Source organism: Stenella coeruleoalba (genome assembly GCF_951394435.1).
Source record: "Stenella coeruleoalba genome assembly, chromosome: 5".
Classification (NCBI taxonomy): domain Eukaryota; kingdom Metazoa; phylum Chordata; class Mammalia; order Artiodactyla; family Delphinidae; genus Stenella; species Stenella coeruleoalba.
Genome location: NC_137150.1, coordinates 26,660,532 through 26,677,967, shown reverse-complemented (window position 1 = coordinate 26,677,967; position 17,436 = coordinate 26,660,532). Strand labels below are relative to the sequence as shown.

Below are 17,436 nucleotides of genomic sequence, written 5' to 3'. Positions count from 1 at the left end.
AGCTGAGGCAACCTGTTCACACATTTTCCCTGGAGGTCCCTGTGAAATGCAAACAGGCCTCTCTACAGAAATCTCTCTGCAGGGGGGAACAGGTGACCCACTTGTGGCAGGGATGGGTCTTTTCTGGAGCAACCATGATGCTCACAGCCAAGGCCCACTGACAGTCTGTAATTATAACCAGGCACTCCAGAGGCCACCAGAGCAAGATCCGTGTGGGAAGCCCACACGGTGGAGCCTCTGTGCTGCAGATTCATCCTCTCCGTTTGGAAAGCACACTTGTCTCAGCTACTCTGCCAGAGAGCTGACAGATACACACCGGGCAGGCATGTGGCCGAAGGTGACACAGGTTAGCCACGTGGCACCTGGTTTACGGAGCCAATACCTGAGGAAATCTTGGCGAGATCTGAGATGTAGGACATGCTGGCTGACTTGTCCTGTGCTGTGTCTTTGGAGATGGAAACACTTAACCAATTCCGTTCAAGATCAGCTCAATTTTCCAAAGGGGCAGAATTTCTTATTTGAATTATTCAGAGGAGTTTTATTCGCTCACACCAAGATATATATCAACTAAACTATAATTATGTTTCTCTAACGGTATCCACTGAGATGCCTCCTTTTTTTTTTTTTTTTTTAACTTGCAAGGAGAAGTCAGACTCTGTATTTCTGGACAACCAGCCTCAATATTCTGACTGGCAGGATGAAAAATTAATTTTCTTCAAATACATTATTGAATAGTTAGCTGCGTCTCAGCAACCTGTTTAATATACTGGGGTCCCCTTCAAAGAGCCTATGATTCATTCTCATCTTTGCCAAGAGATAACATTCAAAAGCACCTGATGACAGGAAACAGGAGTTCTGGGCTCCAGCCCTGCCACTAACAAGCTCTTTCACCTTGAACGAGTCCCTGATATTCTCTGGGCCCGAAGGCTGGTCGAAGGCTCCAGAGGACCCTCCCACCTGCTCTTCTGCAGCTCCTCACAGACATCCATTCCTCCCTCTCTACCTGAAGGCAGGAGCCTGAGGGCTCCCTAGGATGGGGTCTGTCCTCCTTGACACAGTGTGAACCTTTGCCACCCACCTCTCCTTCTTTGCGTATCTCTCCGTATAGTGCTCGCTGGGATTCCAGGTCTTTTAAGCGCTCCCCTCACCTTATTTTTAGAAAGGTCATGGGCACTTGGTACCCAGGATTTGGTCCCTATCATGGCTGAAAGGCTGTGTGCCCAGTAACAGAGGAAGAGGCCTCAGGGGAGAGCAGAGAGGGGTTGGCAGAACATGACAGCTGTTCACCTCTCCATTCATGCTTTCACTCATGCGATCTACATTTACCAAGAACCCGGAGACAGACGTGGTCCTTGCCCTCGTGGATCTCAGAGTCAAGGACTGGCCTCACCAATGAGATAGCCGCCAGCCACGTGTGACCGTCAAACCCTTGAAATGTGGCTAGTCTGAGCTGAGATGTGCTGTTAGTGTGACATGCACAATGGATGGCAAAGACTTCGTAAGTAAAACGTGATGTACAATATCTAAGTTTTAATATTGATTACATGTTGAAATGATAAATGGATGTATCAGATTAAATAGAGCATAGTATTAAGTTAATTCACGGTAGCTACTGGAATATGCTGGATTACATATGTGCCTTGAGTGTTGAGCGGGACTTGGGAGGGTGGAGGTGGGCGGGGATGGTGTGGGCTGGCACAGAATAGCCTGGGTGGCATGGTGGGGAGAGAGGCAGCACAGGAGGGCTGAGCACATCCTGGGCCACATGCGGGGAGGGCAGAGAGCTCATGCCAGGAACAACGGAAGTGGATGACGGTAATGAGGGGCAGGCAAACACCAACCATAACCCCTACTTTTCTTAAGCCCTCACTATGTCAGGTGCTGTTCTAAGTGTTTTATCGGTACTAAGTCATCTAAATGCAGTACTCATGAGGCGGTTACTATTGTCATCATTTCCATTTTATAGATGAAGAAACTGAGGCATAGAGAGGGGGTGTGGCTTGCTTGTCCTGTCACATTTTGCTCTCCCATAGCCAGGAAGTAGTCAAATGAGAATTTGAACCCGCGAGGCCTGATTCCAGAGCGTCAGCGTTGAACATGCTACAGCCCCTCTCTAGGGTCGGGCCGAGGGGTGAGCACCTTGTGGGGAATGGGCACCTCCACAGGTTTGGGGCAGCACAGAGCCCAGTCTGAGGAGACAGGAAGGCTCCTGGGGGCAAGGAGTTTGGGGGAGAAGGGCAGAGACTGATGGTCCCATGACACCTGTACTGCCAGGTTCTCTGCCCACCCTGTCACGAGCTGTCCCCTCACCCACTGTGCTCCAGCCACAGGGCCACCGCCTGCACTGTTCCCTCTGTCTTGAACATTCTTACCCCACTGGTCCCCTCACCTGCTTCCTTTCCTTCACCATCACTTCCGGTCTCCATAACTAGGTAAACCTCCCAATTAGGGGCTCATATGGCACCTGGTACCTCCCCTTCCTAGTTTTTCTTTCAGATATAATGTTACATTTATTTATGCGAGCGTTTTATTTTCTGCCTATTCCCTTAGGGAAGGAACTGCGTCTGTTTTCCCTCACTTTTTATACTCCACACCTAGAATAATTCCTGACCCATAACTGCTATCAATCAATATCCGCTGAATACATAATCAAATCTTCCTGCAACATGGGTGTTCTAGCCATTGCACAAATAAAGAAACTGGCACTCAGCAAGTTTAAGAAACTTGCCCCAGGTCCAAGTCCAGGTAAGAGGGCAGAGGGGAAATTTCCTCCGAGCTGGCTCACTCCAAAACCACTGCCTCTCAGTGGGACTGCGAGGATGTGCTGATGCTCCCAGGATGGGCATCAAAGCCAGAGGCTGCGGGGAGGACTGAGCAATAGGCATGGACCCTTTCCTGGCCAGAGTCATACTGGGACTCACCCGTATCTGACAACTTTTACCCTCCTTCCTTTACCCCATGAGGCTCCCACCTTCCGGAGCTCTCCATGCCTGCTGAGCTTTTGCAATCCTTCCTCTTGTGCTGCCAACCTGATGAGGTTGCCAGGATTCCAAGTGTTTGTTTGTTTGTTTTTTGGTGATACGCGGGCCTCTCACCATTGTGGCCTCTCCTGTTGCGGAGCACAGGCTCCAGACGCGCAGGCTCAGTGGCCATGGCTCACGGGCCCAGCCGCTCCGCGGCATGTGGGATCCTCCCAGACCGGGGCACGAACCCATGTCCCCTGCATCGGCAGGCAGACTCTCAACCACTGCGCCACCAGGGAGGCCCAATTCCAAGTGTTTGACACACATATGGGCTCATCCCGATGATCATGCTCCAGCTTCCTGAGCTGGACTCTTGTCACCCTTTTCTTTCTTTTTTTTTTTAAAAAAAAAAAAAACATTTATTTTTCACAGTTCTAGAGGCTGGAATCCAAGATTAGGGTTGCCACCCTTTTCTAGAGGAACCAATTCCACTGTTCTGGCTTTTACTGTAATCATTCATTCGTTCGGTAGTTGTCAAGTGGCCATCATTTCCCTTACACCATACCTCGAGAAGCTCACAGTCTTTTGCGGGAGGGGGTTGCACCCACAGGATGAGATTGTAAACACCTCAACCCCATCCTAAAGTGACTCCATTTCAACCCCCTTTCTCGAGCCGAGCGATCCGCTTGGTCTTTGTGCAGCTGATTACGATCAGGGAAAGAGCAGCAGAGGAGAAATAGTCTCTTTTCTAACTGTCTAATTGAAGACATGTGCTTCCCGGCCTGTGAAAATATTGAACTCACTCTGTACACGGTTGCTTACAAACTGCAACAGGCAGGCCATGCCTCCGAGGCTCAGATCGGAGCCCCAGGGCCCTGACAGGTGTCAGCTGTTCAGGAAATTCAGGAGGAAAATGTCTGCATGTGAATTCCATGGCACGTCCCGGAAACCAAAACCAGGGAGGAGTGAAAAAGCTGGGCAGGCTTGCGAGGCTTTTTGTTTTGGGGGGCAAGGGAGTCCTAATGCTTATTGGGGAAGCTGGGAGAAATGAGTGATCAGAGGCAGGAAAGCTTCAGGGTCGGCGGGGAGGGATGCGGGCAGTGGGGGGGGTGGGAGACGGTGGCATATGGTGGACAGTGGGAAACACTGGCGGAAATCTTCCTGTTTTGCTCACTGTAGCATTCCCCGTGCCCAGAAGTGCCTGGGACATAGTGGGCGCTCAATCAACCTGTGTTGAATGAACTGGATGAATCTCACACCATGTGTCTTCTGAGATTTTTTGTTGCAGGTGATGTTCATAGGTGCCCAACAGGAAAGTAAAATAAATGAGGTCAGAAAATTCGGCAAACTGACTATTCTATCTGCCACATTAGCATATTAAGTTCTCTGAGGCAGAGGTTCTCAAACTTAGCCCATCTGAATCACCTGGAGGGCCTGCTGAAACACAAGCTGCCAGGCCCCACCTCCAGAGTTTCTGTTCAGTGGGTCTGGGGTGGGGCGTGAGAATTTGCATGTCTAGCAAGTTCCTCAACGTCTTAGCTCAGGCTGCTATAACAAAATACCACAGACCAGCAGTTTAGACAACAGACATTTATTTTCTCACAGTTCTGGAGTCTGGGAAGCCCCAGATTAAGGTTCCTGCAGATATGATTGCTGGTGAAGGCCCACTCCCTGGGCTGCAGATGGCTGCCTTCTCCCTGTCTCTCGTGACAGAAAGAAAAGGAGGGAACTCTGGTCTTTCTTCCTCTTCTAATAAGGGCACTAATCCCACCATGGGGGCCCCACCTGCATGACCTCATTGAAACCTAATTATCTCCCATAGACCTCACCTACAAACATCATCACATTGGGGGTTAGGCCTTCAACATATGCATTTTGAGGGGATACAAACATTCAGTTCATAGCACTAGGTGATGCTGATGCTGCTGGTCTCACACTCTGAGAACCACAGTTCTGAGTCACCTTGCAAAACGAAATCTGTTTTACTGTGTTCAGTAAAACTTTTCCAAAATATTCTTGTCTCTGGAAGCCATTGTTCATGGTACATCTTGCAGGACAGTGTTTTACAAAACCCAGTTGGGAAAGAAGCCTGAAAGGGTCTGCAGAGAACATTTTCCTGAGTGATGGCTAGTGAGGGGCCACATAGCCATTGGCTGGTCCTGTCCCGCCTACTCACTCCTGCAGGACACAGAGCCCTTGGAATGCACAGTCCCTACTTCACTGAGAGCAGGATTTGTGCTCTAACCTCTGGCTCGCACATCAACTCAGGCAACCCTACCTCTGTGGGGCTTTGCAGAATTTGCCAATTAGCCCAAGCCTGGGCAAGAGAAGCTTTGGCCTGGATGAGAGACCAATTGAAGTGCACTTTTTCACTAAGTGGAAATGAGGCCCATTAGTAAGGCCTGAAAGTTAAGGGATCTTCCCAGGGTGTCATGCTGGGGGGCGGTGGGAAGGAAAAAACCAGCTGGTCCAGTGAGTTGGTTATGTAGGCAAAAATCATAGAATGGTGCCAGAGTCCCACGTAAATCATTGTTGCCTAATAACAGTGTGTCTTCTCTCCCCATGGATGAGGGTAGATCCGGGGTGCTAGAAATTCTTGATTTACACTCTCCAAGCACAAATTACGAGAACAGTTTTTCAGGATGGTTTTGAAGATTTGTCCGAATGTTCCTCCACCAAATTGCAAATGGGGGTGGTCTGTGTGACTCAGATTACCTTTCATGTTTCCTGCTCCCCTGTGCTCCGCTGCCCTGAGTCAGCAGTTGTTTTTTAATTTTTTTTTTATTTTAACATCTTTATTGGAGTATAATTACTTTACAATTGTGTGTTAGTTTCTGCTTTATAACAATGTGAATCACCTATACATATACATATATCCCCATATCTCTTCCCTCTTGCGTCTCCCTCCCTCCCACCCTCCCCACCCCACCCCTCTAGGTGGTCACAAAGCACGTAGCTGACCTCCCTGTGCTATGCAGCTGCTTCCCACTAGCTATCTAGTTTACATTTGGTAGTGTATATATGTCCATGCCACTCTCTCACTTTGTCCCAGCTTACCCTTCCCCTCCCTGTATCCTCAAGCCCATTCTCTAGTAGGTCTGCATCTTTATTCCCATCTTGCCCCTAGGTTCTTCATGACCTTTTTTTTTTTCAGATTCCATATATATGTGTTAGCATACGGTAATTTTTTTTCTCTTTCTGACTTACTTCACTGTGTATGACAGACTCTAGGTCCATCCACCTCATTACAAATAGCTCAATTTCATTTCTTTTTATGGCTGAGTAATATTCCATTGTATATATGTGCCACATCTTCTTTATCCATTCATCTGTCGATTGCTTTTTGACAGGAGGCCCAGCGGGTGCTTTCTGAGCTGTCATAAACACTTACTGCTGAAAACCCACTGAACTTCTCCCTGCCAGTTCAGAAGTGCAGGCAACCTCCTGGGGAAATCTTAAATAGATTTGCAAATAAGAGTGGCGTCTTTGCCCTGGCATGTGGTTGATCTTGGCACTAACTAAGACTTCATCTTTCTAATGTTCCAAAACAGTGGCCTGAGGGCAGATGGCCTTGCAGGTCCTCAGTGAGAACCCAGTTTGCATGCTTTCTGTCCTCCTGGTTCAATAGCTCTCCATTTCAGGAGCTCTCCAGTTCAGTTTTGACCTACCCTGCAGGAGCTTATATAGCACTGTCATCTGAATCTAACACTTGATAAGGCTGTTGCAATAAAGAAAAGCTTTCTAGAACACAAGGCACTAAAATAAAATAACACACTCCTTAGCGTGGTGTACAAATTTCTCAGGATCCCAGCCGCACTGCTCTCCACTAGCATCACCGCTGGCCTCACACATCTGACAGGATGCTGGTTGGAATGTATCCTTCTATCATGCGTAGAATTCATCTCTCTTTATTGCTTTATCAAATTTTTCATTTTGCTCTAATCTCATCTCTCTTCCAATTCACTAACTCTTTTGTCAGCTTTCTCGATTTTTTGTTTGTTTGTTTCAACAACTATGTCTTTTATTTCTGACATTTCTCTTTGCTTCTTTTTCAAACCTGCCTTCCCCTAACCCCCTTCCAATTGCTCCATTTTCTCTGGTTCCTGGAACGTGAGTTTTGATGCTTTTTCTCACACACGCAAAGGATTGTTCCCTCTTTGTTTTATCAGTGTTTACTCTGAGCTCATCTCCGGCAGGAATTGTCCTGCTCATGCCCTAGGTTGTGGGCACATGTCTGTCCAGAGGTTTTGAGTATATCTTTGATAAAGGCCTAAAGACTTCAAGGATATATTTTTTAAAAAAATATCTATTTATTTATTTACTTTTATTTTTGGCTGCGTCGGGTCTTAGTTGCGGCATGCAGGATCTTTCGTTGCAGCTCGAGGGCTCTTTGTTGTGGCACATGGGCTTCTCTATAGTTGTGGCGCGCAGGCTCCAGAGCACGTGGTCTCAATAGGTACGGTGCGCAGGCTTAGTTGCCCCACGGCACGTGGGATCCTAATTCCCTGACCAGGGATCCAACCTGCGTCCCTTGCATTGGAAGGCGGATTCTTAACCAATGGACACCAGGGAACTCCCAAGGATGCATTTTTATAGTGTCTGAGTTCTGGATTTCCACACCATGTGGGCTGTTTACACTTGGAGCCAATGCGCATGCTTAGAGCAGGCTTGGGTGTGTAACGTCTCAGAGGAGACGTGTCAGAGAGGTTGGCTGGCTTCCTCCCAGCATCCTTAGGTTGATGTCAGTGGTTGTCCCAAGACCCAGGCTTCAGACAGTCCCAGGCTTTATGCAGACATGCCAGCTCGAGTTTTCTTTGCACGGGGACCTGAGACATTCCTCACTTTCGTGGGCTTCGAAACCATGGCTGATAGCCTGAGCCTTTCTAACTCTCTTATTTTTGTTTTATTTTGTTATTGCTGTTGTTATAGTTTGTGCAGCATCTCAATGTATTTGGAAAAGAAAAAGAGTTTCCAGGTTTGTTCAGGTTGAAAATATGCTCTAAGCATTGGGGGTGCTTTATTTTAGCTCATTTCACACAGTAACCCTACGATGTAGATACTATTATTATCCTCACTGTACAGATGGAGTTGAGGATTAGGAAGCTTTACGTATTTTCCCAAAGTCCAGAACATAATTCCCCAGAAATTCCTAAAGCAGATGTGACACCCAACCCGTGACCCCCAGGCTTGACCTGCGTGGACCCCCCACCCCCTCCTTGGCTGCCCTGCTCACCACACTCTGTGGCTGCCTTCAGCCCCAGGGCAGCCCCTCACTCTGTCTGCCCCCCACTCATACCAAAGCTTTCCCACCCTTCCCCTGCTACATTTGGCCCGCTTCCCCTGCTGAAATGCTTTCCATCTTGCAACAGCCTGTCCCACACATACTTTCTCAGCCTTTCCCCTCTCTAGTACTTATTATAAGCTCTGAGTAGGAGCAAGGGTGAAGAGATGAGAGTGGACAAGAGAAGCATCATCAGAACTTGGCAGTAACTTAGCTGGAGGGAGGGGCAGAGGGAGGAAGTTGAAAGCAATGCCCAGTGTCCCAGCTTGGATGACAGATTGGATGAAGGAGCATTTGCTGAGGCAGGGAACACAGAACAGGGAGCAGGCAGGGCTGGAGCACGGGGCTGTAGAGCTCAATATTGGACATGGTGAGTTTGAAGTGCCTGTGGAACATCTAGTGGACCATTCAGGGGCAATCTGACATGTGAGTCCATCGCTCAGAAGATAAGTATCTGCTCAAGATCCTGATTTGGCAGTCTGCATGCAAAGCTGGGCCGGTGGCTGTGTATGGAATGGAAAGAAGAGAGGCCAAGCAGGGAAGCCCACCATGGGGTTGTGGTTCACTTAACATCCAGTAGCAACGCCTTGAGGTTAGAAACCATGTCATTTCTTTCCCTGTATTTTCTAATAATTTTCTGCCCAAGACACAACTGGTCCTCCTGCTTTACAGGGTTGCAGTGAGGATTAAATAGTACAAGGGAGAGGAAAAGCTGCTTTGACATTGAGAAGCTTGTTCCAAGATTGATTGTTGCTATGACGACCATCCTCCTGCAGCCCCCAAACCCCCACAAGTCCTGTTGCCTACAGAAGAAAAGCTGTTCAAGTCCTCGGGCCTCAGTTCCAAGCTATCCTTGCAGCCTCATCTGCCACTCCTCACCTTGCCCAAACCAACGTGACCCCTCCAAGCTCTGTGTCTGTGCTCCTTCCCTCCTCTCAGTGCAATCAGACACCCGCCCCCTCCACGGCATCACCCTGGTGCCTTGCACAAATCTGTGGACATGAGTCACAACTATTACAAGCTTTTCTGTCAATTCTGTGTCTGAACTGGAAGCTCCATGAGGGAAGGTGCCTTCTTTTCTTCAAAAAGCAGGATATGCAGTTAGTAAATGTCTATAGGAGTGAGTGAATGAGTGAATCTCCATTTGCCCCAAACCTACTAGCTTCTTTGCCAATTGAAAGGACAGATGAATGAGGAAATAAAAGGTTTCTGCTCCATTTTCCTGGAATTTTTCCTTGCCATCTATTCCTAATGAAATCTTAACAGTTTTAACCACCCTAAATGCCACCTTCTCCTAACCAGAAGTCTGGATCTCACAGTGCTTTGCACCTTGTCTGTAAGACTTATCTCAATTCCGATTGCATCTGAGTCTTCTGTGTATTTGATACCTAACCACCACCACCATGCCCCGCCCCAGATTGAAAACCTTGCAGGCAAAGCATGTATCTGCTAAGTGCTGCATCCCAAGCAGCCCTTAGTACATTCCCTCGCACATTGGTTCATAGGTAAATGTATCTCACGTTGAATAACTGCGTTCAAAAATACCTGACTCCCTGGGAAAACCAACTCAGAACTTCCAATGGGGCCCATTCAAGGACATTTGGACCAACTTGTGGGCAGCCTGATCTCCTCCCCTGTCATGGGAGGCTTCCCCAGTCTCCAACTCAACCCTGCAGTACCAGCCTGCTCCCAACTCAGACCTCCTTGGCGTTGTCCCTGCCATCACCCTTTTGGGCGGATATCCAGCATTTGTCCCTGGGCCTCGGTCTCTGATTCACTCCCCAGCTAGACAGCAGCTACCACCAGGCACTGTGGGAACACCTGCAGGTTTCCAGAGGGCAAAGCGTCTTTGGGCCAGCTGAGGGCTTGGGCATTGTCTCTGGGGGTGGCATTGGACATGGCTGGTGCCAGCTGGGTGCCCCAGGGATTCATGCACACTCAGGAATGAAAGTTCCTCTCTCCCCCCAGGAAAGGTCACTTTGCCTAATTTCCTCCTTTCATGGTGGAGCCATTGCCTTGACACAGTTATTTTTGCTGCCTCCTGGCTTGATCATTTTTCAGTTTCCCTGCAGAGGGTTAATGAGGGTCTCTTTCTCATCACAGATCCACATGTATGAAACCCTAATTAGGCGTTTCCTTTAGCTGCCTTCATAGATTACTTGGTGCAGGAAGTCTGCAGGAGTAAACCCAGTCTGACTGATAGCCTCTGTTTGGACGCAGAGTTAGGAGCTCACTGGGGAAGCTCCCAACCTTTACTACCTCTAGGTCAGCTCAGGCTGCTCCCCACTCCCAGAAGGCCCTACCTTCTGACCTCGGAAAATATAAATCTTGCCATCTTTTGTGACCCATATTAAAATAAGATAAAAACATATCCCCCTTCCAAATTGCCATATTAAAATAAGATAGAACGTATCCCCCTTCCAAATTGCCAGGATTTTCTATTTTTTTAAATCCTCAGTGAGGTAAATACAGTGCACGAGCAGTCTCACACTGTGTGGCAGGGGTATAAATAAGCACAAACTACTGCAGGAAAAAATTGGATGATGTATCGTCAAGAGCCTTCAAACATACCTCCAACGTGTGATCCAGTAATTCCATTCCAGGAATCTCTTCCAAGGATATAATCAGAAATGCAGAGAAACATTTGTGCAAAAAGAAATTCATTGTGGTATCATTTATAATTGCTGGTACCCAATGAATACCTGAGAATAAGGGAATAATGAAGTATAAAATATAGCATAGTATCATGGAGTGTATCCATATTATACAGCCATGTAAAATGAAGATAGTAAAGGCATTTTAATACTGATGTTAAGTGAGATAAGCAAACTTTCAAGTTGTATGTACAGTGTGTTCCAAATAGACCTTTCCCAACTCTTTTTTCACGGGATGCTTATAGGAATGCTATAAATAGCAAAGTTCCGTTTTCCCAAAAGGTTGAAAAATTGTTACAGGTGTATACTTTGAGGCTGCTGGGAACCTTGGATAGGCTAATGACATGGGAAATGAAACAACAAAAACAAAAACCAAGGCTTCACTGTTTTTTAAGGTGGGACGTCACTGTTTTTAGGTGGGACATCACAGGGGCTGCTGTTCATGGAGCACATTTCAGAAAAGCTGGGGGGTGTGGGGATGCCTAGGAGAAGATTGTAACGTTGACAGGGATTGCTACTCCTGTGAAGCTACGGACTTATTTTGCTTCCTCCTTGGCATTTTTTTGTATTGTCCTACAAAAATGCTGTGAGTGTTGGGAAAGAAAGCGGGCCAGAGAACCAGCCTCCATCCAGCTACGGCAGATGCAGGGTGATGTAGAGTCAGCCAGTGCGTGGATTCAACATGGCAGCCGGGCCCGAGAGGGAGGCCACTGGAAGAGTGGTGATGGTGGCCTGGGCAGGGGAGCCCCCCAGTGCTGCCTGATGGGGTTCTGCCTGTATTTCAAAGGGCATGAGTTGTGGACAGGGTCACGGCACTGCCATCTGTCTGCTCTCCACCCTGGGACTGGTCAGAGGTTTCCTGATGCCTCAGAGACCATTCCCAGGATGCTCTGACTGGCCATCCGTGATTGCAAACCCCAAGTCCAGCGTGCACTGGGTCTCCTTGGATTAGATGCTTCCTCATTCAGAACTCTCCTTAGTTCCCCACTCTTTCATCACCCCTAGACTGTGTCTTCAGATCTTCTTTGGTGCCACACCTACACCCCTAGGTCAGCCTCACCTGGGTCAGAGACCCACCCCAAGATCCCTGCACCCAGCCCAGTGTCTGGTCTCAGGCATAAAGCAGGAGGTGGGTGTAAGTAGAGTTAGGACCTCTAGTGAGATGTGTCAGGTACTGAGCTGTACACAGTGAAGTGTAACAGGATTTTGGAGACATCTGCCTGGACCCCTCCTGCTTACCTTCCAAGGGCCCCTAAAATATTCATCAGGCTTTATCAGGTTAATGGATTTCAAAAGAAGCAATTTTCTGAGACATGAAACAGAACCATATAAAAAGAACATTAAGGGGAAAAAATCTTATTCCAGAATGAAAGGGAAAAGATCATTTAGCATCCCTTTCGTGTTATCTATTCATGAGAAACAGCACATTTAACCCAGAGCGGGGTGTAGGGAGGACTTTGATGTCCTCACTTGGGGTCACCTTCATGCAGAACTCATCTGTCTGCGTTGCCACAGACGGCAGGGGCAATGGAGACAAGAGGACACAGATGAGAGACACTTCCGAGGTGGACTCCACGGGGTACAGAGGGATCTGAGGGAGAGGGAGTGGGGAGGAAAGAGAGCCTAATGCGACTTCCAAGACACTTGCTTAGGGGGCCGGAGGGAGGGGGCTCCCATCCCCAGCCTTGTCACCTTTTATGCTTCCTATCGCTTTTCCCAAGACGTGTGCCATACTGGTTTCTATTTTGCATGATGCTGTGGGAGTTGAGCATCTTGAGGTCAGGAATTGTGACTTTATCCTGGCCCCGAATGTCTCTACCCACCCATTAAGGTTAGATTTTCATTCCCAGGCCTAAGACCAGAAATCACAGGTGCAAAAGTTGTGAGGGGACATGAGTGCAAGAGTGCTGTGCACTGAGTCCAGCCAGGAGGACCCACTTGTTGTTCTTCTCTAGCTCCCCAGGCACTCTAAGGAAGGATAAAACTGAGTCCTCTTGGGCAGACTGTCTGTCTCAGAATTTATTTTGCTTGGGTTGAAGGGAGGGTGAGACTACAACAGCTCCTCAGACAAGCCTTAATCTAGAGACAAAGGAATTGCAGTGAGGGGGGGGTTCCTATTCTTCTGAAACTCATTCTTCTTCCTCTTCCCATGGTCATTGCTTTCTCCTTGATCCTTCCTAACTCCTAATTTTTTCCTCTTCTATTTTCTTCTTTCTCTTTCCCTTCCTCTGCCCCTTCTCTATCTTCTTCTTCATTTCTACTTCCAATCTAGCATCCTTCCTGGAGCTTAGAAAAACAATTTTAAATTTACTCTCTCTCTATTGAAAAACTAAGAAAAATTTGATACAGCGCAAATTTAAGCGGACACCTCCACCTGTCCACCAAGGACTTGCCAGCCTAGAGAGCTGGTAATTATGTGACCGGGATAATCTGCCGATAGCCAGATGTTTGCCTGACGATTAGCTTCTCAGGTGTTCCTCTACTCCACGGTTTGCCCCATCACGTTTGATTTGAGTTTCTATAACCTCAGTGCATATCAACCATTATGGTCATTGAGTTCTTTGCAATAAACATTGTTGATCTAAAGGTCTCTTCTCCCTCTCTCATAATTAGAATAACAGCCTGTTTGATGTTTCACTGCCTATTCAATTTTAAGTGTTGCTTCTCTTTCTTTCCACTAGATTTGTGACAAAGAATGGCATTACTATGTCATCAATGTGGAGTTTCCTGTGGTTACCTTATACATGGATGGAGCAACGTATGAACCATACCTGGTGACCAACGATTGGCCCATTCATCCGTCTCACATAGCCATGCAACTTACGGTCGGCGCCTGTTGGCAAGGTAACCCTAAGTCCAGACCTTCTTCCTGGCCCATCTGCGTACGGTCCATGAAAGGTACTGACAGAGAAAAGGGCAAAGCAAGTGGTATGAGAATCAGCCAGGAAAATTTTCTATCCCTTACTAATAAAACAGGACTTATAAAAATAAGGATGAATCCAGGCACTACGCTTGTATAATAATAAAGCACTTGGCTTGAGACCAGATTTTGATTTTAGATCAACATGAGAATTTCAGGTTGCCTCTGAGTTGGTAATACCTTTTATTGTTCTGGAACCTTAGCCGGTTTCAAACTGGGGCTGTGTGGGGCTGAATGTGGAATCTTATAACAAAATTGCCAGTTGGCTCTGTTGATTGCTACACAGGTCAGGAGCCAAGGATCTCTCTTTATTCCCAATCAAATTATCCAAGACCCCAACCCTCTATACCGGGAATTCACAAATATGTGGGACGGAGGGAGCGGGTGGATTGCGCATAGGGTTCAAAGCCACGAGAGGCCGTCCTCAAGTTCTGCTAAGCTCTGAGCCCCTCCCCTGCTCCCCAGGGATGGAGGCTCTTTGCTGCCTTCTCGCTTGAAGGTCCCTGCTCCCTCCTCATTTCCTCTGCTGCTGCCTCTCCTCCAGTCCCTGCACCCAGGCTGATCTCTTTGGAGGCAGGAAAACCAGCCCTCTGAGCATGCAGGTAGCCTCTCTATTCCCCACTCAGATTTGCTGGCATCTTTGTCATTGCCCCCTTAGCAGCTGGGTTGTTTTGAAGTACCAATGGGAGAGCAGAGGGGAAGTAAAATGCTCCCCAAATAAGCAGGTTAGCACTTTGAGATGACTCGAACTCGTGTTGATGGATTCTTTGAAAGTTACTAAGATCGGTGGCCTTGACCATTCTCCATGGGGGCTTAGGGGAAAGGTGGGTTATGGTATAAGAGTAAGTCTTCAGAGGGCTGGCTTCCTCTAGGGGAGACATAGGCCCCTCTGCACTGGGACGAAGAGTGAGTTCTGGGCAGCCCCATGCAAGAGAAGATGACACGAAGGGCAAATGGTGCAGCCCTGGGAGCACTAGAGACACAAAGTCCGGGAAGGAAACAAAGCAGGAATGAGGCAACAGAAGAGAGTATATATTTTTTAATTGGAGTATAGTTGATTTACAAGGTTGGGTTAGTTTCAGGTGTACAGCAAAGTGATTCAGAGATATATATGTGTGTGTATATATATTCTTTTTCAGATTCTTTTCCCTTATAGGTTATAACAAACTATTGAGTATAGTTTCCTGTGCTATACAGTAGGTCCTTGTTGTTTATCTATTTTATATATAGTAGTGTGTATATGTTAATCCCAACCTCCTAGTTTATCCCTCTCCCCACTTTCCCCTTTGTTAACCATAAGTCTGTTTTCTATGTCTGTGAGTCTATTTCTGTTTTGTATATAAGTTCATTTGTATCTTTTCTTTTTAGATTCCACGTATAAACCAATCATATGATATCTGTCTTTCTCTGTCTGGCTTACTTCACTTAGTGTGATAATCTCTAGGTCCATCCACATTGCTGCAAATGGCATTATTTCATTCTTTTTTATGCCTGAGCGAGAGAGTGTGTTTTTGAGCAGAAGTCACCTACTTGAAGTCTGACGTACATCACGGGGTAGTAGAAAGCTTCTCAGACATTTCAGTAGAATGTGATAGGAGCTTCCTCAGTATTGCAGAGTTCCCCAGGATAACAGGAAAGGAAGACGGTGTCACCTGGCAAGAGTCCATGAAACTAACTAGTATAGCAAGGCACCGATTTAGAGGTTGCACAGGAATCATTAGTCACTAAACACAGCTGTGCTGGAGCGATGGCTCAGTGCCCCAGCTGGACACCCCCAGTCAGCCCGTGGATATTCCAGAACATAGCCTGGATGCTGCCCATAAGATAAGGGGGCCCCAGTCATGTCCTCACCATGAACCTGACCACTACTCTTCCCTAGAGGCCCTCCGGGACCACATCTGGATCCCTGTCACCCCAGCCTGCAATGGAAACCTGCCCCGAACTCTAACAAGGCCAGTTGAAACCACTTTTTCCCAGTTACGTGCCAACTGGGCAGACCAGCCCCACCAAAAGAAAGTGATTTTATAAAGAATTAAGATGGTCTCTTTGGATCAGTTAGAATAGGCTAAGTTGTGCTGTAGTGACAACCAAGCCCCAGTTCTCAGTTATTTAAAATAATTCTCACTTCATATCCACTGCAGAAGAGAGGGGGCTCCTCTCTGCTTTTCCCAAGCAGACAGAGCAGCTACACTGCTGCACGCTGAGAAAGAAGAAAAAGAAAGCATGACGGACGGTGCACAAGCCCTTAAAGCTTCTGCCTACAAGTGACACCAGTCATTTCTACTCACACATTATTGGCCAAAGCAAGTCACATGGCCACATCTAACTCCAACAAAGCCTGGAAGTGAAATCTACAATATGTCTGGAAGAAAAACTGGAAATATTGTACGAACGACACTGATGAACACCACGGTCTGTCCACTTAGTCAGCGATGTTCGTTTGACTGCCCTTCCCACAATAAAAATACAGCCACCCTTCTCTAAATGAGACAAGCTCTGAGTCCCACCTGTGACTGGAGCCAAGCTCAATGTACAGGTTCTCTGAGTGATTCCTGATGATCTTTCCATTGGGTTGAGATGCACAGGAGGCTCTCTATCTGGCCCAGATGCGGCTCCACTCCATCTGGAGACCTATACGCTAACAAGAAGAAGTATTTGCTACCACCACAGCCATCACCCCCTCCATACGTGCACGTGCACACAAACACACACACACACACAGACACACACACACACTATACAACAGTGGAATGAAGAAGAATAACCAAAAAACATTTCCACTACGTAAGAGGAATAGTTAGAGAAACACAGCAGTCTTTGGTCCACAGCAATTCTGAAATCCCTCTGGGCAGATGCTGTAAGGGCCGCTGCGCTAGGGTGGGACATGTTCTTTGTGATCCTTGACTCCATTCTCTGGGAGTTGATTCCTTCCTCAATATCCACCTAGGCCACATCTGAAGATGACATTGTCACTCCATAACTAGAAATTCTAATATTATACCTGATGACAATTTATTTAAAAGCTATACCACAAAAATGCTTTTCAAACCAAAGTGTACGTTCATTTTAAAAGAATGTGGGAGAGGGACTTCCCTGGTGGCAAAGTAGTTAAGAATCCACCTGCCAAAACAGAGGACATGGTTTTGAGCCCTGGTCCGGGAAGATCCCACGTGCCATGGAGCAACTAAGCCTGTGCACCACAACTACTGAGCCTGGGCTCTAGAGCCCATGTGCCACAACTACTGAAGCCCACGTGCCTACAGCCTGTGCTCCACAACAAGAGAAGCCACTGCAATGAGAAGCCCGCACACCACAACAAAGAGTAGCCCTCGCTCGCCGCAACTAGAGAAAGCCCGCGTGCAGCAATGAAGACCCAATGCAGCCAAAATAAATAAATAAATAAATAAAGATTTTTTAAAATGCTTTAAAAGAGTGTGGGAGAAAGAATGGTCACTAGGGTGTTTGAGTATTTCTGTCCTCTTCCCAGATAGATGCTAGGACCACTCTTCCTTGGAGTAAAGTGTGGCCATGTGATTTGCTTTGGCCAATTAAATGTGAGTGGAAGTGCCTTATGTCATTTCCTGGAGGAAACTAAGAGCCACTGTTGCAAGGAGGCCC

At 47.3% G+C, this 17,436-nt stretch overlaps 1 protein-coding gene across 2 annotated transcripts in view; it reads left to right on the top strand.

Annotated features, from left to right (window-relative positions):
- CLSTN2 (calsyntenin 2) overlaps positions 1 to 17,436 on the top strand; it is a gene marked incomplete at its 3' end in the record, with an annotated part of 635,319 nt that overhangs the window by 581,748 nt on the left and 36,135 nt on the right. For both annotated transcript variants that reach the window (XM_079922344.1, XM_079922343.1), the window contains exon 9: positions 13,580 to 13,742. In XM_079922344.1, coding sequence (XP_079778470.1) covers positions 13,580 to 13,742 — 163 coding nt within the window. The remainder of the gene's footprint in view (positions 1 to 13,579; positions 13,743 to 17,436) is intronic.